Source organism: Amia ocellicauda, chromosome 11 (assembly GCF_036373705.1).
Source record: "Amia ocellicauda isolate fAmiCal2 chromosome 11, fAmiCal2.hap1, whole genome shotgun sequence".
Taxonomy (NCBI): domain Eukaryota; kingdom Metazoa; phylum Chordata; class Actinopteri; order Amiiformes; family Amiidae; genus Amia; species Amia ocellicauda.
The window spans coordinates 25,788,769-25,813,859 of record NC_089860.1 but is presented as its reverse complement, the minus strand read 5'-3'; the positions used below and the strand labels follow the sequence as shown (position 1 = coordinate 25,813,859).

Below are 25,091 nucleotides of genomic sequence, written 5' to 3'. Positions count from 1 at the left end.
ATGATTTGAAATACAAAAAACCCATAAACACACATATATAAGTAGATAACTGTGAGAGAAAATTCTAAAGCCACTTTCATGTAGCTTATGAACTGAGACACGTTAAGCAATTTTACTCGTAACCCTTTCATCAATGTTTGACCAGATTTTGATATTGCAGATGTCAGAAAAAAACACCACAGGTGATGTGAATGGTATTGGGAAGTTATATTAAATATAAAGCTTGGGTATGAACTGCTGATATGTTGGAAAATTAAACCAGATTTTGCGAGGTGCTGTGAGGTCCTGCGCACTTCGTACTGCGTATGTAACGTGTATTTGATATTGATTGTGTTCAGTTAAGTGACTGCTCTTGTCATGGGAAAAGTTAGGATCCAATTGGTTAGTAGAGTAAAGCACGTTAAGCTATTTCCACATTCAGCGCATTTAACATTATGCACAATTCACCTTGGTTACAATAGGGATTAACACGTGGTTACGTTTTAACTAGTTAGCCACCTTAAACCCTTTCCACATTAAGCGATATTCACATATATGCAGCGCTTAAGGTCATACTCGTATTGTTAATGTCCATACTTTATTGATGGCATTAGGAAGTTTCCAAATGTAAACACAGTCAGAAAAGTAATGGTCATGTGTGAAGCACATTATGCTTTTTTCAGCGTTAGGCCTTTTAGACTCTCCCGTAAATATCACGGCACTGCAGCAGGATGCTCTTTCATTTCTAGGTACAGATCATGTTGTAATGAATGTCGTCTGTGTTGTCGACGCCACCAGTTTGATGCGCTAAGAACAGCAGGGCGTGTCGAGCCTCCGCATATGAAAACATAATTAATGTATTGCCTGTATGTATTGACAGTACACAAGAGAGATCACGACACTAAAGCTCATTCTGAATTTGAATGAGTGTGTGTGTGGTGGGGGGGTGAAATAAAAAACGACCTGAAGAGAGAAACAGAGCATTTGAAATATTCCTTCTCTTTATTTTCTGACAGTCCAGTTGAGCCACAGGACACACTCACCACATTCTCCAGGTAAAACTAAACATTATCAACAAACAGACTAAACAGACAGTTAAAATCATAACTAAACAATCCCTTCATTGCTTGGTGGCTACAGACTCCTGCCTGCCTGACTGAACAACATAATGCCTGCCTGCCTGGCTGCCTTCACACTGCAGTACGGGACGCTGTCCCTCAGCACACTGACTGCTACAGTGCGCTGCAGTGTCTGGTGTGCCACAGTATACTGCGCTGTACTGCACTTCAATGCTCTGTACTCTACAGTGACATACTACTGCCCTGTAGCAAAATGAATTGCACCATATGGCACAACAGGGCCAAAAAATAAATTACCCTGCCCTGTACTACCCTGTATAGTACTCTACATTCACAGTCGTGTTGTGCAGATTCGCTCTTCGGCAGTAGCTCTCAGAGCCTGAGCAGAAAATAATAAAACAAACAAACAAACAAACAAACGAAAAACAAAATTAAATAAAACTATAATCAGCAGGTAAACAGAAAAACAGGAAATGGAATTAAACTAACAGAAAACAACACACCTAAAAGCAGACCATGCAATTCCTCCAGCCTGAATCAAGCAATCAGGAAACAAGATGAGTGCCATGCCCTCATGCCACCCCTTTTCACTGAGCCAGGGCTCTCTATAACCTGGGGGTGGGGGGGCAGGAATCCAGTGTGATTAAAACATTTTCCCAGAATTCTCAGTCTGATCCAAAACAACAACAAAATGTATAAAAATTCTCGGCTTCTCCCAATTTGAATGTCCCACCTCCTGTGTCAGCCTCAGATTGACAAACACACAGACAGACAGGTGGGGGGGGTTACAGATTTCTAGACGACATAATGCCATGGTTACAGCAGCAGAAATCCTGTCTCCCCAATCACGTGCAATCATAAATAAGAACAATTAAAACTGAGGAAGAAAAGGGAGAGGAAAGTTACACCTGTAGGAATCTCATCACACACTGACACACACACGCACGCACGCAACAAACAAACACACACACACTCTGCGTTCAGTGTATCGCTGTGTCTGGCTGTCTGGCTCCAGTGTTCTGGGGTGCAGGGGGGTCTTCCAGGGCTGCCCCAGTGCCCTTGCCCTGCTTCTCCCCGGCTGTGGGGGGCTCTCAGGGTGGGGGTGCATGCAGAGCTTCAGGGTGGAAGGGTGCTTTTGCCCCGCCCCCACTGCAGCAGGCTGTGTGTCAGGGCCTCTGTCCCCGTCCATTATTAATCCACAGCATTATTACTGGTGGTATTCCGAGTCCTCCGCGCTGCTGTAGCTGTACCACCCGCTATCTCCTGCGCTCTCTCTCTGTTGGTGGGTTTGTGTGCCGCTGGGGGTACAGCCTGTGTTGTCTCAGTCTCTTGGCTCACAGTGGGTTTGGGGGTTTGGGGTGTTTTAGTTGGGGTACCCCAGTGGTGTATCAGACCTGTCCTCGGTGGGACACAGTCTCTCTGCGTCTTCTGGGAGTGGGAACATTGCATACTTCAGCTTTGGGGTGCAGCAGCTCCCTCCGGCTTCACAGTGACGGGTTACCAGAGTGTGCGAGTGTGTGTGGGTGTGTGTGAGTGAGTTGGTGTGCGAGTGTGTCTGTGTCGGGTTCAGTGTGGCCAGTCTCTGTCTGTGGTGCGGCCCTCCTGCCCCAGGGTGGTCTATAGCAGCTCCTCGCGCTGTTTCTTGGCTCTTAGGGGTCCCTGGCCGTTGCGCACAGAGCCATTCTGGGGGCGCAGCAGCTGCCCCCGCTCAGGCCAGCCCGTGGCCCCCTCATCACTGTCCAGCTCAGAGTCTGAGCGCATCAGGGAGGAAGAGGGTGGAGGTGGTGGGGGCTTCGCTCGCACTGTGAAAGAGAGAGAGAATCCAATCGATACTAAATAGCCCGCAACCTGTCAATCGGTGTATCAGTCAGTCAGTGATTCAATGACATTTTGACATTCTCATGGTGTAATAGGAAGACTGAGTGTGTTTGCTGCAGTGTTGCCAGTGTGTCACTGTGATTCAGTTCCTCTGACCTCCTCTAGGTGGCTGTAGCTCCAGGCTATCCTGCTCCTCTGCCTCCAGCATCTTATAGCGGCTCTTCCTGCGCACTCTCCCACGCCTCCTACACAACAACAACATTATACAACACTACACACACACACTCCCATGCCTCCTACCCAACAGTACACACTTGCACACACACAGTTACACAACACTAAACGCACTTGCTCATGCTTCATCCAGGCAGTGTTTTACACACAACAGTGACGAAACCCCTCTCCTCTCCTCACCTGCGACAGCAGCACACCACTCCCCACACCAGGGTCCCTATGGCAACCACGATCAGGAATGAAGCGATGGTAACATACAGAACACTCCACTCTGATGGAGGAAGGGAGAGAGAGATTCATGTATATAAATCAATCTGTTTATTGTTGACTATAAATAGGTGTATGTATTTGTACATGTATGTATGTAGATTTACATGTATACGTTTGATTTTGATGTCTGTCACGATTGTTTTGGCAATACTTAATACTTTGAATTTGAATTTGTGAAAGAGAGAGTCAGTCAGGTAACGTGTTAGTCAGTGCGTCAATATTTCCAGGCCTAGTGTATCCAGTGTGTCTAGTCCCAGTGCGTCTTGTGTCCGGTCTCAGAGTGTCCAGTGCCTCACCGCAGTTGCTCTCGCTGTCGCCCAGCTGTGTGAGCAGGAAGTTCTCCATCCAGAAGGGGTGGCACACGCAGCTCCGGGAGAACGAGTCGCACTGGCCGTGACCCGAGCAGTTCAGCTGGCAGACTGGGGGAAGGGGGCGAGCGGTCACACAGAGCTCCCTCCCTCCCTCCAGCCACAAGACATTTCATACCACAGCCCCCACCTTCCCTCCTCTCTTTAACATCTAACCCCCCGCCAGCCCACTGTCTCTCCCTCTCTCTGTACTCACTGACAGGGTCCTCTCCCTCTCCCTCTGTACTCACTGACAGTGTCCACTCTCTCACCATCTGTCCCTCTCTGTACTCACTGACAGTGTCCACTCTCCTGGCTCTGAATATCAGGAAGTCATTCTTCTGTTTCCTCAGTTTGCTGCGCAGTGTCATGGCAACGTCCCGGCCAGACAGGGGGGGGCGCCCTGGTCCCCCCAGCACCAGGAACACCAACCGAGTACTGAGATAGAGAGAAGGAAGGTGGAGAAGATAAATGCACTGTTTTGTGTTGCTGACAGAGACAGGACCAGACAGATGAAACACAAAGCACACATCACACTGTGACAGAGCGGCTTTGGTATGCGGCTCCCTCACTGCAGAGCCCCAGCTTATAGTAATTCAGAGACAGACAAATATGTACTTATTCACTGGTATGCAAGAACAGGGTCTGCTAAGAAATAATAATAATAATGATGATAATAATATGTAGATGGAGCTTTTAAGTGACCGAGTGTTGCAATGGAAGCCCAGAGAAATGCGACAGTTGTGATTTGTGAAACCACTGAATGTGAATGTGATTGGGATGAAAGGAGTGCACCAGGGGCATTTCTCGACTGGAAGTTATGGGGGGCTTGACAACGGTGTTACTCTGCTTGCTGAAGATGGCATTTTGGGTAGGACGCAGGACTTTTATTTTATACTGTATTTTTTATACGGTTAACACTAGAATCTCCTGCATTTCAGACTACCTACAAGAGCCGATAGCTTGTTAAATGCTGTGGTATAATGAAAGGCAAACGATCGAGTAAAACTAACAACAAATGGAGTAATATTTAAATGTAAATATGAATATAAAACATTAAAATGATTGGTATAAATAACATCAAAGCGCCTTTTATTTGTCAAAACAAATAAATGAAACAAGTGTTTATTTGTGACGTAATCACTCTGTGTCCACTCAATCTGACTACAGTTGTAAGACATTTGTAATGCTATACAATGCGTGTGTTTTTCAAGGACATGAAAGACTGTAGACTGTAGGTGAGGTAGAGATTGTGACTTGAACTTGATTCACGTTTATGCAGCGAAAACACAATAGGCATATTAAATACATACATTTAGGAGAAGTCACGAATGGGTATGTACAGTGTTTTCAGGAACACAGAGTCATTCAAATCTGTGAAACTGACCTGCGCTTCTAGAGTTAAATTATAAAGGCAAAAATCACTCAAGATATCACATCACAAGAGCTACAAACAGCATCCGTGCACAAACTGCAGGGTTATAAGCCGCTAAAGGGAAAACTACAGTCTAGCTTTGGATTCAAAGTGGATTCGGAAGGAAACACTGAAGACAAAGTAAAGGTTTTCGGTTTCATTTGCAAGCAATGCTTTTGTTACAAGGGCAGTGTAAGTAGTTTACAGTATCATTTGTGAGCAAAACAATGATTCAGTGATTTGTTTTTTAAATTTCTATTATTTTTACTATTCCTGTTCAGCGCTGATATACTGTAATATCAATGCCTAGTATTCATTAAAGTATTGCTGTGTCTTACAACCACTTAAAGACTTTTACTTATTTTAATAAGTGCCTGATTAATCTATCGATTAAATCAACTAATGCCCATTAATTAACCTATCAAATATTTGTATCAACTGACAGCCCTAATACCAATTAAGCAAATTTTGAATTTTAATTGAGAGACCAAGAGAAACAAGACAGATACTAAGACAGGTGAACAACTTCTGCCCCCTGCCCCCACTGACCTGAGCTCGTTGAAGGCGCTGACCTCTCGAACCACAATGTCGCTGTCCAGGACTCCCAGTAGCACCCCCACCTGGCGCAGGAGCATACCGCGCTGCCGCTGGGTCAGCTGGGCCACCGGCACGTCCAGAACCAGTTCCACTTGCTCCCGGACCCACGGGTCTGAGAGATAGGGAGGGGGAGTGGTCAGTGTTTACAGAGGTTAGTGTGCAGTGGTCCAATTTCACCCCTAAGGAGATGGCACGAAACCTGGGTGTCACCTGTGACCATAATCTTATGCTTTGAATCACACATTCAGAAAGTGTCGAGATCTTCCTTCCTCCAGCTTAGAAACATTGCTAGACTGAGACAATTCCTCTCATTAAATGACACTGAGAAATTGATACACACATTTGTTACATCTAGATTGGATTACTGTAATGCCATTCAGTCAGGTGGCACAAACAGAGCTATTTCTGCACTTCAGTTAGTTCAAAATGCTGCTGCAAGTATCCTAACTAAAACAAAAAAAACGTGAACACATCACAGTCTTAGCTTCTCTTCACTGATTCCCTGTGCGCTATACAATAGATTTCAAAGTTCTCTTATTAGCATTTAAAGCACTAAAGGGACTGGTACCTCCCTACTTAAAAATATCTCCTCATTGAATATACCCTAGGTCGGCCATTGAGATCCCAGGAAGCCGGTTACTTAGTGGTCTGTAAAATACACAAGAAAACCGCAGGTAGTAGAGCATTCAGTTATAGGGCCCCGAAATTGTGTAAGCGATGCCCCCTCGGTCTTAGCCTTTAAATCACGTCTGAAGACTCAACTGTTTAGTCTCTGTTTTTCTATTATTATTATTATTTTAATTTCTTGGCAGACGCCCTTATCCAGGGCGACTTACAACATAAGTGCAAAACAAAGTGCAAAAATACAGTTCAATAAAAGGCAATCAATCATTACAAATTCAATTTAGCTAAAACATAGCAATTCAAAATAATACATTTTACAAATTCCAATTTACAATTTACACAAGTACAGTAAGTGAGGTCCTACATTCTGGACGGTGAAAGCTAAGTACTGTCAAGATGGACATGCAATGCACGATTGTTTTTGGAGATGTCCTGCATTGCATGACCAGTATCTGAGCACAATTTTATTTTTGTCTTCTAGGAATAGCCCCCTCTGAGGGTCCGGCGAGGCACCTTGTCCCCCACCGTGGAAGCACGATGAGGCCCCATCCACCCCAGAGGGCTGATGAGGCACCCCACCATGGAGGGCTAACAGGACACCCACACCCCAAGGTCTGACAAGCCATTGACACCCAAAGGCTGTCGATGTTCCAAACCCCCAACCCCTGAGGGCCAGTGAGAGGTCCCCACCAGAGGGAAGACCACAGCACCGTTCAAGAACTTTCTGATCTCCTTGCTGCTGTAACAACTATATTGCCTGTGCCGTGGACGCCTAGAAATTTATTTTCTCCTACATGCCATCCATAGGAGTTTTTGTTTTCCTCTCCTCCGTGCCTAATGGTTTATTTAAATGTTCTTTATTTACTTTATTTTAGATCACTTAAACTGTTAAAGGTCTATTTTTATTTTACTGTATTATTTATGTATTATTTTATTTTGCTGTACGTTTGTTGTATGTTTACCACTCTGTAAAGCGTTCTGTGGCTACCCCGTGAAGGGCGCTATACATATAAAAATGTACTGATTGATTGATTGGTCAGTGTACAGTGTGAAGCAGTCAGTGCGGACAGTGTACAGGCTTACTGTTTGCAGTGGTAAGTGCTGTGCTGTACTGACCTGGCCTGACCTCCACAGTGCCATGGTCAAAGCTGCTCTGGCCTTTGCTGTCTGTCACCATCAGGGTGAAGGTGTACTTGCCCTCCACCAGGTTACCCAGCAATAGCACCGCCTGATGGTCAGAGTTATTCAACACCTCCTGCAGCAAAGAGATACACAGACAAAACAGTAGTCAGTCGTCAGTACAGAAGTCAGTAGAGTACACAAGAGCACCACCAGGTGGTCAGAGTTATGCAGCACAGTCAGTACAATATAGAGTGTCCTACACAAAACAGTCAATATATTATAGTTTATACAGTCAGTACAGAGAGAAAGTGTCAATCAGCCAGTCAATGAGACAAACAGATGGACAGGTGGTCATTGTTACCCCAGCAGCAGGGCTGTTCTCGTCTCGGGTCCACACGTAGCTGACCACACCCTTATCGTCAGTGGAGTGCGAACCGTCCAGTGTAGCCGTGCGGACAGGGAGACTGACCCGCACCCCTGCGGCCACCTTGGCCACCGGTGCCTGGTCCATCTCTGAGAGAGAAGGTCATTAATACAGTACAGTGCACTGCGGTCAGTGCTGTGGTCAGTATTGGCTAGTAAGGTGCTAAGCAGTGTGGTCAGTGGTGTGGTTTGTGTGATCAGTAGTGTGATCAGTGCCATGGTCAGTAGTGTTGTCTGTGTGGTTGGCGGTGTGGACAGTGACATACCGTCCCTCACTATGACGCTCACTGTGTCCGTGCCCTGGAGCCCGCGCTCGTCCGTCACGCTCAGTGTGAACTCATACACGCCCACCTGCAGCCCCGTCACTGTGGCAACTGCACTGTCCGCATTCTCCAGCCGCGCCCCGGCCGGCCCTCTGACGGGTCAGACACACCGGTCAAACAGACACAATGACACACCAGTCAGACAATGATAATTACACACCGCCAGACAGTAAACAATGACACACGGGCAACAGTGCAGACAGTGTATACTTTATAAACATGGACACAGGTTGTGTGTACTGACCCACTTTGTGTCCAGTGATAGGTGGTTATACTCTGGTCATCACTGCTCTTGCTGCCGTCCAGAGAGGTGTGGTCAACAGGCAGGGTCAGCTCCTTCTCCGGTCCTGCGTCAGCCACTGGTGCCTTGTTATTCTCTTGGGGGGCGGCAGGTCAGTACAGAGAGATTTAATATGTAATTATATAATTTTCTGTAAATATACCTGCTGTTAACATCACTATTGTCATGATCATTAATCATCATGTTATTATTGTAACTATTCAGGTTTATTGTTTTAGACAACTGTCATTGTGTTTGGCAATGCAATCAAGTCATCCCAGTAAAGCTTTTGAATGTGAGACAGTGATCAAGGGATGGAAAGGGGGGGGGAGAAAGAGAGAGAAACAGGGAGAGGGATGAGGAGACAAAAAGAAGGTCAGATGCAAGTATCACCATGTTTCTGCTTTGTGCTGAAATACCTGAGTCTCATACTGTGCCCTACAGTGATCATCCCTTTATGTGGCTGCAATTAAGATTGAAGGTGTGTACTGTGTGTGTGCTTGTGTGTATTACGTGTATTTTTAGATTGTATTTTCTTGAGCTTGCTGTACTGTATTATCTGAAATATTGAATAAAATTGATGGAGAAAAACAGACAGAGAGAAAGAGAGAGAGAGAGACAGACAGACATCACAAGGAGAGAGAGAGAGAGAGAGAGAGAGAGAGAGAGACATCACAGCGAGACACAGAGAGATGGTCGGGGGGTGAGGAATTCTGACCTGGCTGGACAATAACAGTGACTTCTGCAGTATCCTGCTGTCCAGCGGAGTCTGTCACGGTCAGCTGGAAGGTGTAGTCACCCTCCTGCATCGCGGACAGCTGCAGAGTGGATGTCCTCACACCCTGAGAGAGAGAGAAAGGGAGGTAGCAAGAGGGTGAGAGAGAGAGAGAAGGAAGAAGGGAGTAGAGTAGCATCAGTTTGTGTCTTGTCTTCATATAGTTCTCTCTCTATGCCCAAGGCCGTCAATGTGTGTGCAGCTGACCTGCATCTCGACCACCTTGCCCTTGGAGGCAGGGCTGAGTGACCACTCATAGGCCAGGGTGCCGTGGTCGTCGCTGCTCTGGTTGCCGAGCAATGTGATGGAGTTGCGTGGCAGGGTGATGACCTGGTTGGGCCCAGCATTGGCCACTGGCCGGTAGTCCACTGCCTTGTTGACCGCCAGCGTGGCAAGCGTGGAGTTCTGTGCCCCATCTGAGTCCGTCACCATTAGGCTGGGGGAGAAAGGAGGAGGGGGAGCAGAGAGGGCAAGATGAGAGTGTAAGATAGAGAGAGGCAGAGAGGTGGCAGAGAGTGAGGGGAAATGGAGTGGAGGGGAGAGAAATTTTTTTAAATTTATATGCATACAGAACAAATTAAACTGTAGTGATGGAGAAGAAACATACTGTACTGTAACTTAGCATAGGTGGGACGATCAATTTTCATACCATTTTTTTACAACAATAATTATATTTTGGTAAACAACATCCTATCTTAAGCATCCAATTACAAGAAAACATTAACAAACCCAGTAAATCTAAAAGACATTTTACGGACATTAGTTTGATTTTAAATAAAATCCATGCAACGCTTTACCTGGCGCATTTTAAAGTTTAAACTGCTGCCTGGGAACAGAGGACACTAAGTGACAGGATTGACTTCTTCCTATCTTTATTTTTGCAGTACATTGTGTAAACCTCTGCAGCCAGGTCCAAACGCAAATGTTGCTAGATTGCTTTGGTGCCGCAGAACCAAAATTGCCCAGATGACAGTCATTTTATTACCTCAAATCCAATTTTAAAAGTTATTTAATATATATAATTTTGTATGAAATAGTAAAAAATATGTAGCCTCATTATACAGTCAACATTATAAAAATGACTTGAGGATTAAAAATAACTTTACACGCTGTTTATATTTTAACTTCTGTGGCAATTAGACATTTAAAATGTGGTGTATTCTACAATTTACCATAAACATGGTATTCAAAATAGAAGGGTTGTGAAAACTAGATGTTTATTTATAAAACGTCAACTTTTCTGTTGCAGGTATTGAACTTATCCTTGAACTCAACTTATTTGGCACTGAATTGAATGCTCTATTCAACCTACTCTGATATAACTCAGTAAGGTAAATTATGTTTCTTTTGAGCTGAACTGAGTTGAGAGGAACAGAGAGAGAGAGAGAGAAACAGAGGCAGAGAGGTGTGCACCTAAAGGTGTAGTTGCCGGGCACCAGGTTGGTGAGGGTGAGGATGGGCGTGTCTGCCGAGACCTTCTCCTCCCGCAGCGGCCCCCGCAACTCCTCCCAATGCCAGGACACGATGCCATCATCATCAGTGCTCTCTGACACAGAGAGAGAGCTGTCAGACACACAGACACAGAAAGACACACACATGCATACAGACACATAGAGAGAGACAAATACAGAGACACACACACACACACGCGCGCACACTCAGCACAGAGCACAGCACCTTACCAATACTTAGATTAAAACATGGTACCAACAGAACACAAAAGGTGTAAATCTGGCAGTTAAAGAATCCCTCAACCAAATTCAGTTCAGAGACAATTAGAACAATTTAAGCACAACACCAACTGAAGAATTGGCAATACAGAATGGATTAATATTACACCAGAAGATTGGAGTTATGTACAAAAAATAATAACCTGAAAACATACAAAATCTTGAATCTGCAATTGAAAACAATCAAAACCCAAATGACAGATCAATTATTCAGCAGGAGCTCAGAGAAACTCAGAACACCTAAATCCATAAAAGCCTTTGGCCCTGACAGCATCAGAACAGAGATGCTTAAATCAGCAGCCCTGAAGACATGATTAAATTGTACTCCATTTTTGCTGCTTCCCTGACACCTGGAACCAAGGACTTATATCCCCAATTTATGAGAGTGGAGAACAATTCAACACAAATAACTGTGTAAGTAGTAACCTGGCGAGGCTATTCTGCAGTGCCCTTAACTCCCGGATACTGGCTTCCCTAATCAGTCAGATCGTCAGATTGGCTTCCTCCCAAAACACTGCACTACAGATCATATTTACAACTTTATATGCCCTCAGAAATTAACATGTCCTCCAAACAAAAAAGGGAAAATGTTTGGCTTGTTTTATTGAGCATTTGATTCTATTTGGCAGAAATGACACCAAAGTGGTACAGGGGATAAAGCATATGATATAGACAGAAAACAGGAGATCCTTCTTCACACAGTGCTGCCACAATCTGGAACAAACTCTCCAGCTATGTGGTTGAAGCTGAACATTTGGGAACATTTAAAAATAGACTGGATAGTATCCTTGGATACATGATGGGTCGAATGGCCTCCTCTCGTTTGTAAACTTTCTTGTGTTCTTATATAATTAAATCAATGCATTCAGAAAATAACAGCAATATAAAAATTGGCAAAAAGTTCACTGAATTCTTCACTCTGGGGTGTGGCATGAGACAGTGCTGCAGTCCGAGTCCAACATTGATCAATATTTACATTAACAAACTATCAGTGTTGTTGGATCAGTATACAGCCTCTGGCCTCACTCTCCACGATGTTAAGATCAACTTCCTGCTATGTTGATGACCTGATCCTGCCGTCGCCCACAGAGGAGGGGCTGCAGCAGAACCCAGCGCTACTACTAGAGCAGGACTGTGAGATCTGGGGCCTGGCAGTGAACATGAACAAAACCAAGATCAGGATCTTTCAGAGAAAGGTCAGATATCAGGAAAACAGATAGAATTTCACTCTAGGAAACACTGCACTATTCAAATATCCTGCAGGTTCAGAGAAGAACTCCTGAGACTGCACACATGGCTGAATTAGGTCGCAACCCGCTGCTCATACCCATCCAGAAGAGAACACTAAAGGTCTGGATGCACCTGCAGCCGAGCCCCCTGGACTCACTGCAGCATAAGACCCCGAGAACCCAAGAGCTCAGCCCAGAGAAGAGCCTCCTCCATAAGCTGGCCCTTAAGCTCACGGCACTGACCTCTAACAATACTGACCAGCTTCAGACCAGCACTGCTCTCCGGCCACAAACCAGTCAACTGAATTATAAACCAAACCAAAAACTTCTCTGGAACACAGGGACAAAGAAACTAAATCCCAAAACAAACTGGATTGCTATCGGGCCCTAAGCAGAGAATGCACCCTGGCAGAGTCTCTCTTCACTGTCAGACATATAAAGCAAAGGCAGACCCTGGCCATAGAAACAGGCCGACACAGGAGGACCTGGCAGCTGTGAGGGGACAGGCACTGTGAGGAAGGATTGAGACCTTGAAGCGGTCCTGGATTTCAATCGCAAAAATTGGGAGGAGTGCTGAAGAACTGTCCAGATTGACGAACCGTATGGGGTGGGGGTAGGATCAACCCAACCAATGTGCCGATACAACGCAAATGCCTGGTAGGCCACCGGTATGGTGAGCGTTTTGGGTCTGGTGTGTCAGTCGGCCAATATGGGCCTGACTGTTAGATAGGTGAGTTGCAGACAGAGGACCAGTCTCCTGAACTGCACAGAATACTCCCTAACAAGGGAAAGCACTGTAAGAAAATCAGCAGGTCCCTCCCACACTTTACACAAATGACAGAGGCAGAGAAACTGTCTGTCCTCCTGCAGAGGGGGACACAGCCCCCCTAGCGGCCCAGTATAGAGCCGACTGCAGCAGACTGAGACGGGAACCAGTGACCCCCGTCCATAGGGGCACAGATGGAGAGAAGACATCTCCACCAATATAATTCTAAATACAATTTGTATTTTATTTTCATCTATTCATTATTCATTTGTATAAATGTATATCTAATTTTGCTATTTGTTTTTGTTTTATCAATTCCTCCTCCCACAATATTATTATTCCAGTTTCTATTCATAATTTTTATCTGCTTTTCAAAATGCTTTGGGAAAACATTATATATGCCATGCCAATAAAGCACATTGAATGTAATTAAAATTGAGAAACACACACAGGTGCAGACACACACACACACACACACACACACACACAGCCGCCTGTCAGTCGGGCTGTACTCACGGCTGCCGTCAATCACCGTGGAGCTGGTCGGCAAGGAGATCTCCTGGAACTTTGGGGAAACCACAGCAACCGGTGGCTTATTAACACGGGGCTCTGAGAGAGAGAGAGAGAGACTGTGAGTAAGAACATTAGTGTTAGTGGGTCAGTCAGTGTATCAGAGTGTCAATGTCAGCGTGTCACCTGGCTTCACAGTGACGTTGACGTATCCCTCTCCATGGGCTCCCTCTCCCTCCACGAGCACCTTGAACTCATACAGCCCCACTGTCAGCTGAGAGCACAACATAGTCAATAAATACAGCACACACACGATACATAGCACAGTCATTATATATACAAGCACACACTATACACAGCACAGTCATTATGTATACAAGCACACACACGATACACAGCGCAGTCCATATATACAGCACACACACACGATACACAGCACAGTCCATATATACAGCACACACACAGTACACAGCACAGTCATTATATATAAAGCACACACACTATACACAGACAGTCAATATACACAGCAGTCAGTACACACACTATACACAGCACAGTAAACCGTACACTGTTCTAGGAGTGCTAGGTGTGTTCTCACCTTGCTCAGTTTCAGGGTCTTGCTGTGTTTGCCCTCCATCTCTCCGCTGTAGTCGCGCGGGTGAGTGATCAGGCGCCAGTCAAATACATAGTCAGAGCCTGTGAGAGGGAGAAGGAGAGAGAGGAAAAAGCAGAAGGGGAGAGGTGGAGGGCCAGGGAGTGAGAGGGATTAAAAGGAGACCATTAAAAACAGTAATCTCAAAGTGCTTTACAATAAAATATCAACATAGTAGAACAGCACAGAACAAGAACAGTGTGTTAAATTGTGTCGGTGTGTGTACACCGTGTGTCAGCAAGTGTAGTATGTCAGAATATATTCAGTGCATCAGTAAGTGTATTCAGTGTGTGTTGCAGTGTCTACTGTGTGGCGGTGGCAGTGGCAGGGCAGTACCAGCAGGAAGCTCTGGCAGGACGAAAGCGTTGAGCTCCACCTCATTGCGCGGTAGCGTCACCTCCACACTATTCCCCGCAGACACCACCAACTCCCGCACTGTCACACACAGACAGACAGGATTAATACACTGCACTGTGAGAGATAGACAGACACAGTTCATACACACTGCACTGAGAGAGACAGACAGAGACGGTTAACATGCAATGCACAGAGAGAGATGGAGGGAGAAAGAGACAGAAAATGAAAGAAAAAGTCCATCAGTTTGTCTGTCATACCAGCTGGTGTCGGTGTGGTGGGGGCGAGTGTAGTTGGGGTTGTAGGTGGAGGCGACCCTTTGGAGATGCTGGTATTGGATGCTGCAATGGTGTCAGTCCCGCTGGAGGGGGGAGGGCTTTGCCTTGTAGGAGGAGGAGCCAATGGCTCGGTACTGCCATTGGTGTGTGGGTCATCTTTCTTAATGTCCTTGAGGGTGAGAGCAGTAGGATAGGCTGCAGTCACTGGAGGGGTGGGCTGGGGGGGGCTGGACAGCTTGGGTACACCCTGGAGAGGAACACAAGAGACGCACACTGAGAGACACTCACTGACAGTGACATACCAATACACGATGACATCACACTGACGAAGACAGGGAGAGAGACACAGATACATAGATACACTGACACAGACACAGACAGACAGACAGATGGACTCACAGGGCCTGGAGGCTGGTCCTGGGATGTGTGGCGGGGGCTGTTTGCACTCTCCAGGCTGCCTTTCCCTCCGTCTTCACTCCTCCTCCTTCTCATCCCTCCACCGCGGGGGCTGAGCAGTCGCAGCAGGCCATGGCGGGGGGTGGTCAGGGGGGGCAGAGAAGCGGGGGGCAGCCGGCAGCCTCCCAGGGCAGGACAGGTCAGCAGGACACAGAGCCCTCCCCGGCTCCAAACGGCACTACAGGCAGGCTGTCGGCAGCACTGCGTCACACAGGCCCACCCCGTGCCCCCTGCAGGCAGTGCGCGCCACCCCTCAAAACTCACACTGCTCCACTGCACCCCCCACACCGACTCCCCTACAACACAGCCTGGGGCACTGCAGCCTGGGAGACAGGTTGAGGGAGAGGAGAGGAGAGGAGAGAAGGAGGGGATAGGGGGGAGAGAGGACTGGCACATTAGTGGCTGCTCCAGCTCCACTCGGTAACTCCAGCTCAAATTAAATAATTAACAATAATAATTATTTGAAAGAAAGTAATATTACCGATTCACAAATTCTGACTTGTTTTTCACCTGTACTACATACATGAAATGAATGAACGTTATGAAGAAAGAAAATGTAAAGACTCGAAGAGCCATTCAGTTTAACTAAAATCAAACATAAAATGGTCAAACAAAATATATTAATATACTGTCTGTGAATATTAATATTTTGTAATAAAAGTAAATTTTCTAATTCCTGAAGGATTGTGTTACATCAGAAAACTTACACACAGACAATCTTTGATATAACATGGACACAAATGCAGACAGGTCAAATCCTACAAAACCAGAACATTTACTTCCAAACAATCCCATCCCATTTGAGGCATTCAGCATGAAACATTTTTCTTGCTCCAACTTCATGCAAAAACCTGTTGCTCCACTGCTCCACAGCCCTGCTTATCGCTGAGCAAAAACTGATACTGAAGGTACTGAACACAACTGAATTTGAATAAGAGAAAGTCAAAAAAGCCACTTTCAATTTAAATTTGAATTAGAGAGAGGGAGTCGCCTGTGAAAGCCACCGTTGTGCTGGGGAGGTAGTGGCACACTCCATGGTGACTGGCAACAAATACATGCATGTCAGATATGCTTTCCTCCTCAGATTAACCAGCAGAGACCCTGTCTTCCCCCAGCTCAGTACAGAGGCCCAGCTTAGAGGCTGGGGGGCACAGAGACTGCGCTGTGATCGCACCAGAGTACAGCACAGCCATGTCTCCTGACCACTACTAACAACACAGCCCACTTGCCCTCAAATGTCTGTACATACATGTACAACTGAACATTTGTAAAGCAGTGTTACTTTATTTATTTTATAAATAAAGTTTAAATGCTTCAACATCTGTGTAAACTTGTCATGCCAATAAAGTTCATTTTGAATTTGAGAAATAAAAAATAGAGAGGGATCCTCCTACCAGAGATATAGCTCCCCCCACCAACCGTGTTACTCCTTCCATTTCTATTCAAATAATAAGAAGTTGCCAGTCACACTGTGACAGAGACAGCTGACACACATTCTCTCCATACACGCCCCTCACCCCTCTGGCCTCCGATCCCACTTCTCCACCATGAACAGGATGTGAGAATCCCGTTTGTCTGGATTATCTGTATTTCTGCATTATAACTCCCCCCCAGATACACATGACCCCAGGAAACAATTACCATGGCTACAGAGACTCTGGTGGAAGCTGGGAAGCTGGGGGGGGGGGGATATTATGGTGTGCATTGTAACAGTAGATCTGAACTGGAACAATACAGATACTCACTAAACCACTCACCCCCCTCTCTCCAAGATGAAAGGACCCAGTGTCTCAGTGTTGTGCCCCCCTCCCAAACACACACACAGACAGACCTGCCACTGTGCCACAGCACAGACCCCCCTGCCCCCTGCCCCACACACACATTTACTCTAACACTCACACAATGTGGCTGCCATTACCTGTGGGTGGGAACCAGGAGCACAAGCAAGTCAGCGATAGGAGGAGGAGTCTGAAAGGTCCCGCACAGGCCACAGGGCTCAGACCAATCAGACTCAGGAGAGTTGTGGTTTGAGGCTTGCTACCAGTGTCCATTTTTAATACTGCACGGAGAGCTGGGGGTAATAAATTAGCAGTATTATTAATAATAATGATGATGATTATTAAAACAACATACTAATAAATATAACACCCACATGACTGTGGTCAAACAAGGCAGCAAAATAAATAATTCAACCACTAATAGTAATTACGTTATATTATTATATTTCTTAACAGATTCCCTTATCCAGGGCAACTTACAATTGTTACAATACATCACATTATGGGTTTTTACTGAAGCAATCAAGGTACAGTACCTTGCTCAAGGGTACAATAGCAGTGGGATTGAACCCACGACCCTTCACTCAGGAGCCGCCCACCCTGCCCAATAGTCGGTTTGCCAGGGCTGCTAATGGTAAAACGGGTCCCGGTGCAGTTAAAATTGCTGCTATGCTTGGAATGTGCAATTGGGCTGGGCTGGATAGTTGGCTGACTGACTGACTGACTGACTGACACCACCTCAGCCCGCACTCACCGCCAACAGCACCGCACCACACTGCGAGGACAGGGCATTCTCCACCACCTGTGCCGCCGTCCACTCACTCCTTCCCCCTCTCCACTGCAACAATGAAAACACTTCCTACTTCTGCTCCTCCGAGACGATAAATAAAATAAACACAGAAGACAAACACGAGCGCAATCGATACATCCACACACACACAAACGCTCACTTCCTACTTCAAATGTTAATAATAACAAGCGTTTGTTTAAAACGTGCTAATATTGTAATGATTACAACCATTAACAATAAAAGCACAAATCTGCTTGTTCAGTTCGACTGTCTGTAGGGTCGGCGAGGAGTGACGTGTCCCGAACAGGGGCGCTCAGGCGGACAGGTGTAAAGTGACCGCGGCGGAGTGAGAGGGAGACGGGGGCCGGTTGCGCACTGCACCGCTGCACAGCCCGGGAGCCCTGCCGTGCAGATCCGCAACGGCACCGCGTCTCTCTTATATCCGTCCCTCTTGCTCTCTCTGTCCGTCAAAGGCAGGTCTGACAAGGCAGGTGTGCGCGGCACAGTGTGGCGGCTGTCGCTGGGCTGCCGAACTATAATCTCCTGTGATTGACTGCTTCGCTCCTTGTTTTGGTATTCTTGCTTTTCCCTTCCTCTTCTTCTCGTTTATGTCCCCTTTTCTTCTGCCGTCTGTATTCCTCTTCTAAAAACTCTGCAAAATAACAATACATGTACTAATATTATTTTTTACTGGTGAAAACTTTGTCTCTCTTGCTAATCCTGCTTCACACGGGCGAACCCCCTACGTGGACAATTTGCATATAGAACATTCTATATAATGCACACATACATACGTACATACATACATGTATACATACATACACACGCACACTGACGCTCACAGAAGCTCCAGACACTGACAGCCCAGCCCAGCCCGGGACAATCAGTGTGTCACTGTCAGTGCGCGGCGTCGCTCTATAATCCCGGATCGAGCTGTTAAAATACAGCGCTGAACAGCTGGTAACTCTCCGTATCGTCACATCCAATAATAATAATAATAATCTCCGAACAGCTCACTACCAATCCTCTCTCTCTGCTCCAGCGGCTCTGTATTTACCTGGCCGGGCTCAGACCCCTGCTGCTGGCCCGGTTCGGCTCGGTGCTCTGCCTGTTCTCGTCACCTCGCTGGACTGCATATCTGGGTCACAAATCAGCACGACGTGCACTTACAACCGGAAGCAAACAGGAACTCGCCGAGCCCCTCACTGCACGGCCTGCAGACACACTTCCGCCCCGCTGTGCCGGCCGGCCCTACCCACAGTGCTGCGCGCCTCTGTGACGGCTGGTGACGTACTGGTGACGTACTGGTCGAGCGCTGCCTCGGCGTGCTGTTTGCGTTCATCACAGCACTGATGGAAACGCGTGAACAGAAAGACATCGACGAGTTTGTCTTGTAAATGTACGGCTTAATCTCTGCTTTGCGCATCAAGGTCAAATAGCGAGACATCAGGGTTTAAAGAGTAATGTAATCATAAATTATGGAATGTTTGAAATCCTTTTTTATTGATACATTTCTCCAAAATATTGCGTGTAACTGCATATTACAGCGCTCTCAGCACCGGGGTTTATTCTCACCCAAGATGGCAGACAGAAAGCTCACTCAGCTGCACAGTAAAGACACGCAGTGTTTGCGGTGAACCTGTCCACAGTACACGTCTGCGTGAATTCAGCCATAAGAGGTCACGCATATTTGTGTTAATTTCTGCACAGCGGTCCCGAGGGTTGACAGGGCATTTCCGGGGGTTCTGCGCCGGAGCAGACGCCTGTTCAGCACAATAGAAGAGCGCTCGCTGATAAAGAGGGTGCAGGCAACCGGATCATATCCTCGCTTCACGTACTACTGCCACCTACTGACACTAACCTCGAGTCTTATTTTTTTAATGTAGTTAAGATGCATTAAACTTTGTTAAATAAAGGACTTTATACGAATACACGAACCATTGCAATACATTATTAATACTGCTTTGTTTTGTTTAAGTATTTTTGAGATTAGAAATGCTCTCAACGTTATCTTCACATTTGATTCGTCAGCTCAGTTTCACTGGTCCCGAAGCTGCGGCTTCACAGGTCGTCACGACCGGACGCAGACTCCTACAGTGGCGCAGTTGTGCGCTGCTCCGCCAATGGGGTCGGTGGAGTTCTGCAGATCTGTGCAGAACTGCGGCAATCTGCGTTAACAAGAAGGCGACCAACATAATGTATTACATTTCTGTTAAATGTCTATGGTCTGTAACGTACAAAGATGGCGACCCCACATGCTGTACTAGCCTCCATGTGATTGGCCTATTGAGCGTCGGGGAGGGCGATTTGCCAAGTGTAGGAACGTAGCTTGTGCGGAAAACAGATCCATGTGTGTGACAGAGGGAGTCTGAACCAGGTATTATTATTATTATTATTGTTCTCAGCAATCATTGAACTTGTAGTGTCTCGTTAATACAGTTATTAATATTGAGATGTTTTGTGCGGGGCAGGACACATTGAGAAGTTACTGAAGAGTCGACTCGTAGGACTTGTTTATTCAGATTTAAATAGTTGGCATCAGACAGTCCACCACAGATCCGTAAGGGATATTTAGATAAATATTTTAATAAATGTGCGTGTGACTCACAGTATAGTATAGGCAGTGTATCAGCATGAGTGTCAATCAGTCAGTTTATCAGTATATGTGTGTTTGTTTTTTCCGAGTCTGTTTCTCTGTGTGATTGACTGTCAGATTATTAGTGTGCGTTCATATCACTGTTAGTTTATCTGTGTATGTATTTGTGTATATGACTGTCAGTTTATCTGTGTGTGTATCAGTTTGTCTGACTCTGTCTGTGCACAGGGCTGCAGTGATGATGTCAGATGGGAAGAGTTCCCCCAGGAGTGTGGGTGATGAGGCACCCCTCCCCAGCGTGCCCCCTGAGGAGGGAGCAGATGGAGTGGACAGTGGAGCTGGAGCGGGAGCGGGAGCGGGAGAGGGAGAGGGTGCCGGGCTGTCAGAGGCCCAGCGAGTGCTGTTGGAGCGCTGTCTGCAAATGCTCAGTAACGCCCCAGATGACAACCAATCACTGGCCTGCCTGCTACTGGTACTGACCACACTGATAGACGAACTGACCACACTGATACACTGACTGATTCAGTCTCACTCATTCTCAATATTATCTCTCCCTCACTCTCCCCCTCTCTTTCTCTCTCTGTAGATTACCCGGTTCTGTCCGGCGGCTCAGTTGGGCCGTTCCACTCTGCGCAGGGTGTTTGAGGCCGTGGGGTTCTCCCTGCCGACACGGCTGCTGGTCTCCGCAGCGAAGGGGGATGGGGGTTGCCCCCCTGAGGTGCTGCTTGGTCTGGCGGTGTCACTGCTGGCTGGGTTCAGTTCTGACCCGGAGCTCGTCACCCATCCCCAGCTCCTCAAGACAGTACCGCTCCTGCTGGACCTGGTCTCACAGCAGCAGGACCTGCACTGTCAGAATCCAGACAGGCAGCCCCAGGCCAAACAGGGCCCAGAGTCAGCAGGACAAGACCACGATGGGTCAGAACCACAACCAGAGGAAAGGCTTGAGCAAGCTTTGCCACTTAGCCCTGGTGTGCCGGGTCACAACCAGGAGAGAGGAGAGGAGCCTGCTGAAACAGACACAGCAGATCAGAACTGTCCGACCCCTAATGATCCTGGAGGGCCTCTGGTTCAGGACTGCTATGAGGTGCTGTGGGGGGTGTGTGGGTCGGCCCATGGGCCAGCACTGCTTCTGTCTCGTGAGGCAGTACCGGCACTGTGTCGGGCCTACTGTCAGAGCCAGGCCCTAAGCAGGGAACGTGGACTTCCTCTGCTGGCCCAGCTGATGTCCGGCCCGACCCGCAAGCGTGCCTGGGAGAGACATGCAGCGCAACTGACTGCCCTGCTCGACCGCCTGACCACAGAGTTCTGCCAGGCCCCTGAACAGGACCGCCTGCAGCTGTGCACCCACCTGCCAGCCTTCTTGCCCCCAGTGGGGGGTAGCATGGAGGTAGGGGCCAACATGGTGGCACTGTGGGGAGGGCTGCGCCCCCTGCTCCAGGCTCGGCTCAGCCCGGCCCAGCTGGGTCTGGTACTGGTTCTGGCTGCCTGCCTGCTGGACCTGGCAGGCTGGGCACCACTGGGCTCGGCACGGCTGGGCTGTCTGCTGGTGAACCGGGCCTGTGTGGAGGTCAGGATGGGCCTGGAGGAGCCTCCTGGTGCTGTTGTCACTGAGATGCAGCAGCATATTCTCACAGCCTGCTACCGGATCCTGGAGGCCGCTCTGGAACAGGCCTGTAGCCTGGGGCTCGCTAAGGACTCTTCCCAGTCGGGGAGCCCTGACACCCAGATTAGCCTGCAGCAGGGCAAGCAGTTGGTGGGAGTTCTGCAGGAGGCCTTCTCTGCTACTATCTACTACCTACAGCAGGTGAGAGAGAGAAAGGGAAAGGGGGAGAGAGGGAGATGTGTCTCATGCAAATGACTGAAAAATCTCTTGACCTCAGGTAACACCGAGTCGCTATGGTGACCCCTTTGTGTTCGTCACATTCCGTGCCCTCTGCGCCTGGCTGGCTGAGGAGACTTCCTGTCTAAGGCAGGAAGTGACCACCCTGCTGCCCTTCCTGATTGGCTACGCCAAGGCCCATCTGGAGGAAGACAGGCGAGACCAGGGCCTGGCCAACTGGATGGCAGAGATGTCTGTGGGTGACAGTGCAGAGGACGGGGCCTGGTCAGGGGAGGAGCCTCTGAGGTGAGATGCTGAGCAGTGGAGTTTGGGTAGTGTAGTTTCTCTGTGCAGTGTGAGTGTATTTACCTCTTCCTCTCTTTCTTCCTCTCTATCTCCATCCATCTCAGACTGCTCCTCCCTGCACTGTGTCACCTGACAGCGGAGGAGGGGCCGCGGGGTGTTCTGTTGTCTCTGGGGACACCAGCCCTGCTGACACACTTCCTGTCTCTGCGCTGGGGAGCTGGGGGGCGGCAGGAGGGATCTGGGGACCCCAGCATGGAGACGGCCTGCTCTGCCCTGCTCAATATCACTGTCACTGAGAAACACACCGTCAGGTACTGACACACTGGCACTGAGATGCACTGGATCCTGTCTTTTCCTCACGCGACAATTCATCACCAATTTCCATATTCACTTACAAATTACATACTGACGGTCTCTTTTGATTGGTAGTCCACTTATAGTCTGGGATATTAGATCAGATTACACAGTCTGGTATAGTTTGACGGAGCCTTGGCCTGGGTTACATATCAGTGTCCAGGTTTTATTTACTAAATTGAATACGTACTTTGAAAAACTGACTACAACTGCTGTGGGTAACTGTAGGATTTAATAAAAGTATGTCACTGAGACGCACACTGTCAGGTACTGACACACTGTCACTGAGATGTACACCATCTTTGAGACACACACTGTCAGTTACTAATGAGGCAATGCTCTGACCCTCCCCCTCCTCCACTCTCTCAATTCCCTGTGTCTCTCAGGACAGACCCCTCGTTCACGTCTCTCCAGTCCCTGCTGGTTGACGCAGTCCCTGCCCTTCTGCACAAGCCTCGCCTCCTCATGCTGGCTGTAAACTTCTGCACGCTGGGGCTTCTGATTACCCGGCTGAGGCCCACCCCACCTGGTAATATCTCAGTGTTATGTTGTGTCTATACCTCTCACAGTCCTGTTGTGTTGTATGGCTCCCTCTCAGTGTTGAGTGGTGGCTGTACTCTCGCAGTGTTGTGTCTTTCTCACAGTATGGTGTTTTTCCTCTCTCCATCACAGTGTTTCTGAGTTGAGTCTCTGTGTTGTGTTGTTGTGTTGCAGGTGTTCGTGGGGAGGTGCGAGTGAGGCGGTTCATTGGCTCTTCCCTGCAGTTTCTCTTGGGGGCACTTTGCCCTGGGGGTGTGAGCACGGAGTGGGCAGTGCTGTGGGCAGAGGGGGCGGCGGAGCTGTGGCGGCTCAGTCTCCAGGCGCTGGCGGGCAGCATTGCCGCATTGCCGTGGTTACCTGACATGGCGCGAGACGGGGGCTGGCTGCGGGACATGCTGGAGCTGCTGACCGGCTGCGCTGCGCTGCCCGATTCCGACACACTGGAGGCGCTGCAGGAATTCCTCACTGTGCTGGCACAACACTGTCCCCACTGCAGGCACGATATCGCACAACACTGGGGTGGAGCCCTAAGCACCATGACACAGTTGCACACGGCCCTGCAGCACTGACGCACTGTGACATACTGGAACACTGAATGCCATACAGTCTGTAGACCCCTAGTCAGTATTTTTCTATGATGATTATCGAGAGACTGGAATCTGTTTATCTCTCTGTGCTTTTTATACCAATAAAGAACCAACACACTGCTGAGTGCGTGTCTGCTGTAACTGGAGGTGGTGGGAGTACAGTGCTTAGGGAGGAGAGGGACAGGATGTGCACACACAGCATCTTATAAACATCACAGATTTTTACATTTACCTATAAGCCCATGTTGCTGAATTAGAGGTGCTCTGAATAAAGGCAGCATGGCCAATACATAAGAAAATTTAACTTACATATACAGCAAAGCCTCAGTTCAACCGACCCCCATTAAACAGATCTCAGATTTAACGGACAGAATCTGTTGACAGACAACAATGGACATTGCCCCAAACAATGGACTAAGTCTAGTAATGGTGAAATCAGTCTGGTCACTTCCTCTTAATGGGTACAGTATTTATTACACTACATGTTTTGTTTTAATAGTTCAAAATAGAAATAAAAGTGGTAAAATAAAAATTAGTTGTGGAATACATTTACAGTACTTTGGTCTTTAAACATTTTATTACAGTATCATAGACAAAGGTAAACAGTGCTTGACACTTGGACAGTTTCAACAGAATCGGTTGGTATGATCTTACAATATAAATGCTTTACATACACCAATCAGCCATAACATTATGACCACCTGCCTAATATTGTGTAGGTCCCAAAACAGCCCTGACCCATCGTGGCATGGACTCCACTAGACCTCTGAAGGTGTGCTGTAGTATCTGGCACCAAGATGTTAGCAGCAGATCCTTTAAGTCTGGTAAGTTGCGAGGTGGGGCCTCCATGGATCGGACTTGTTTGTTCAGCACATCCCACAGATGCTCAATTGGATTGAGATCTGGGGAATTTGGAGGCCAAGTCAACACCTTGAACTCGTGATTCATCAGACCAGGCCAACTTCTTTCATTGCTCCGTGGTCCAGTTCTGATGCTCACGTGCCCATTGTAGGCGCTTTCGGCAGTGGACAGGGGTCAGCATAGGCACCCTGACTGGTCTG

The 25,091-nt window shown here is 47.6% G+C and overlaps 2 protein-coding genes across 3 annotated transcripts; one reads left to right on the top strand and one right to left on the bottom strand.

The window, feature by feature from the left end:
• Window positions 1-959: 959 nt before the first annotated feature.
• On the bottom strand, window positions 960-19,063 carry kiaa0319l (KIAA0319-like ortholog). Its single transcript, XM_066717156.1, has 22 exons — window positions 18,886-19,063; window positions 17,793-18,480; window positions 17,179-17,331; window positions 15,204-15,583; window positions 14,787-15,051; window positions 14,509-14,607; window positions 14,119-14,216; window positions 13,707-13,794; window positions 13,527-13,619; window positions 10,699-10,831; window positions 9,493-9,721; window positions 9,229-9,352; window positions 8,475-8,607; window positions 8,174-8,322; window positions 7,846-7,997; window positions 7,479-7,617; window positions 5,691-5,850; window positions 4,023-4,165; window positions 3,677-3,799; window positions 3,291-3,381; window positions 3,033-3,121; window positions 960-2,860 (listed from the first exon to the last, which is right to left on the bottom strand). The coding sequence occupies exons 3-22, from the start codon at window positions 17,309-17,311 to the stop codon at window positions 2,676-2,678; spliced, it is 3,006 nt and encodes a 1,001-aa protein (XP_066573253.1). The 5' UTR covers window positions 17,312-17,331; window positions 17,793-18,480; window positions 18,886-19,063; the 3' UTR covers window positions 960-2,675.
• Window positions 19,064-19,311: 248 nt separating this feature from the next.
• ncdn (neurochondrin) lies at window positions 19,312-24,154 on the top strand. Of its 2 annotated transcripts, none has more exons than XM_066717158.1 (7): window positions 19,312-20,205; window positions 20,628-20,896; window positions 21,011-22,228; window positions 22,305-22,549; window positions 22,654-22,860; window positions 23,290-23,432; window positions 23,618-24,154. In XM_066717158.1, exons 2-7 carry the CDS (start codon window positions 20,663-20,665, stop codon window positions 24,010-24,012), a joined length of 2,442 nt encoding a protein of 813 aa, XP_066573255.1. In that variant the 5' UTR covers window positions 19,312-20,205; window positions 20,628-20,662; the 3' UTR covers window positions 24,013-24,154. The 2 variants fall into 2 exon arrangements, with proteins under 2 accessions (XP_066573255.1, XP_066573254.1); XM_066717157.1 differs by having other exon boundaries at window positions 19,314-20,205; window positions 20,653-20,896.
• Window positions 24,155-25,091: the final 937 nt, after the last annotated feature.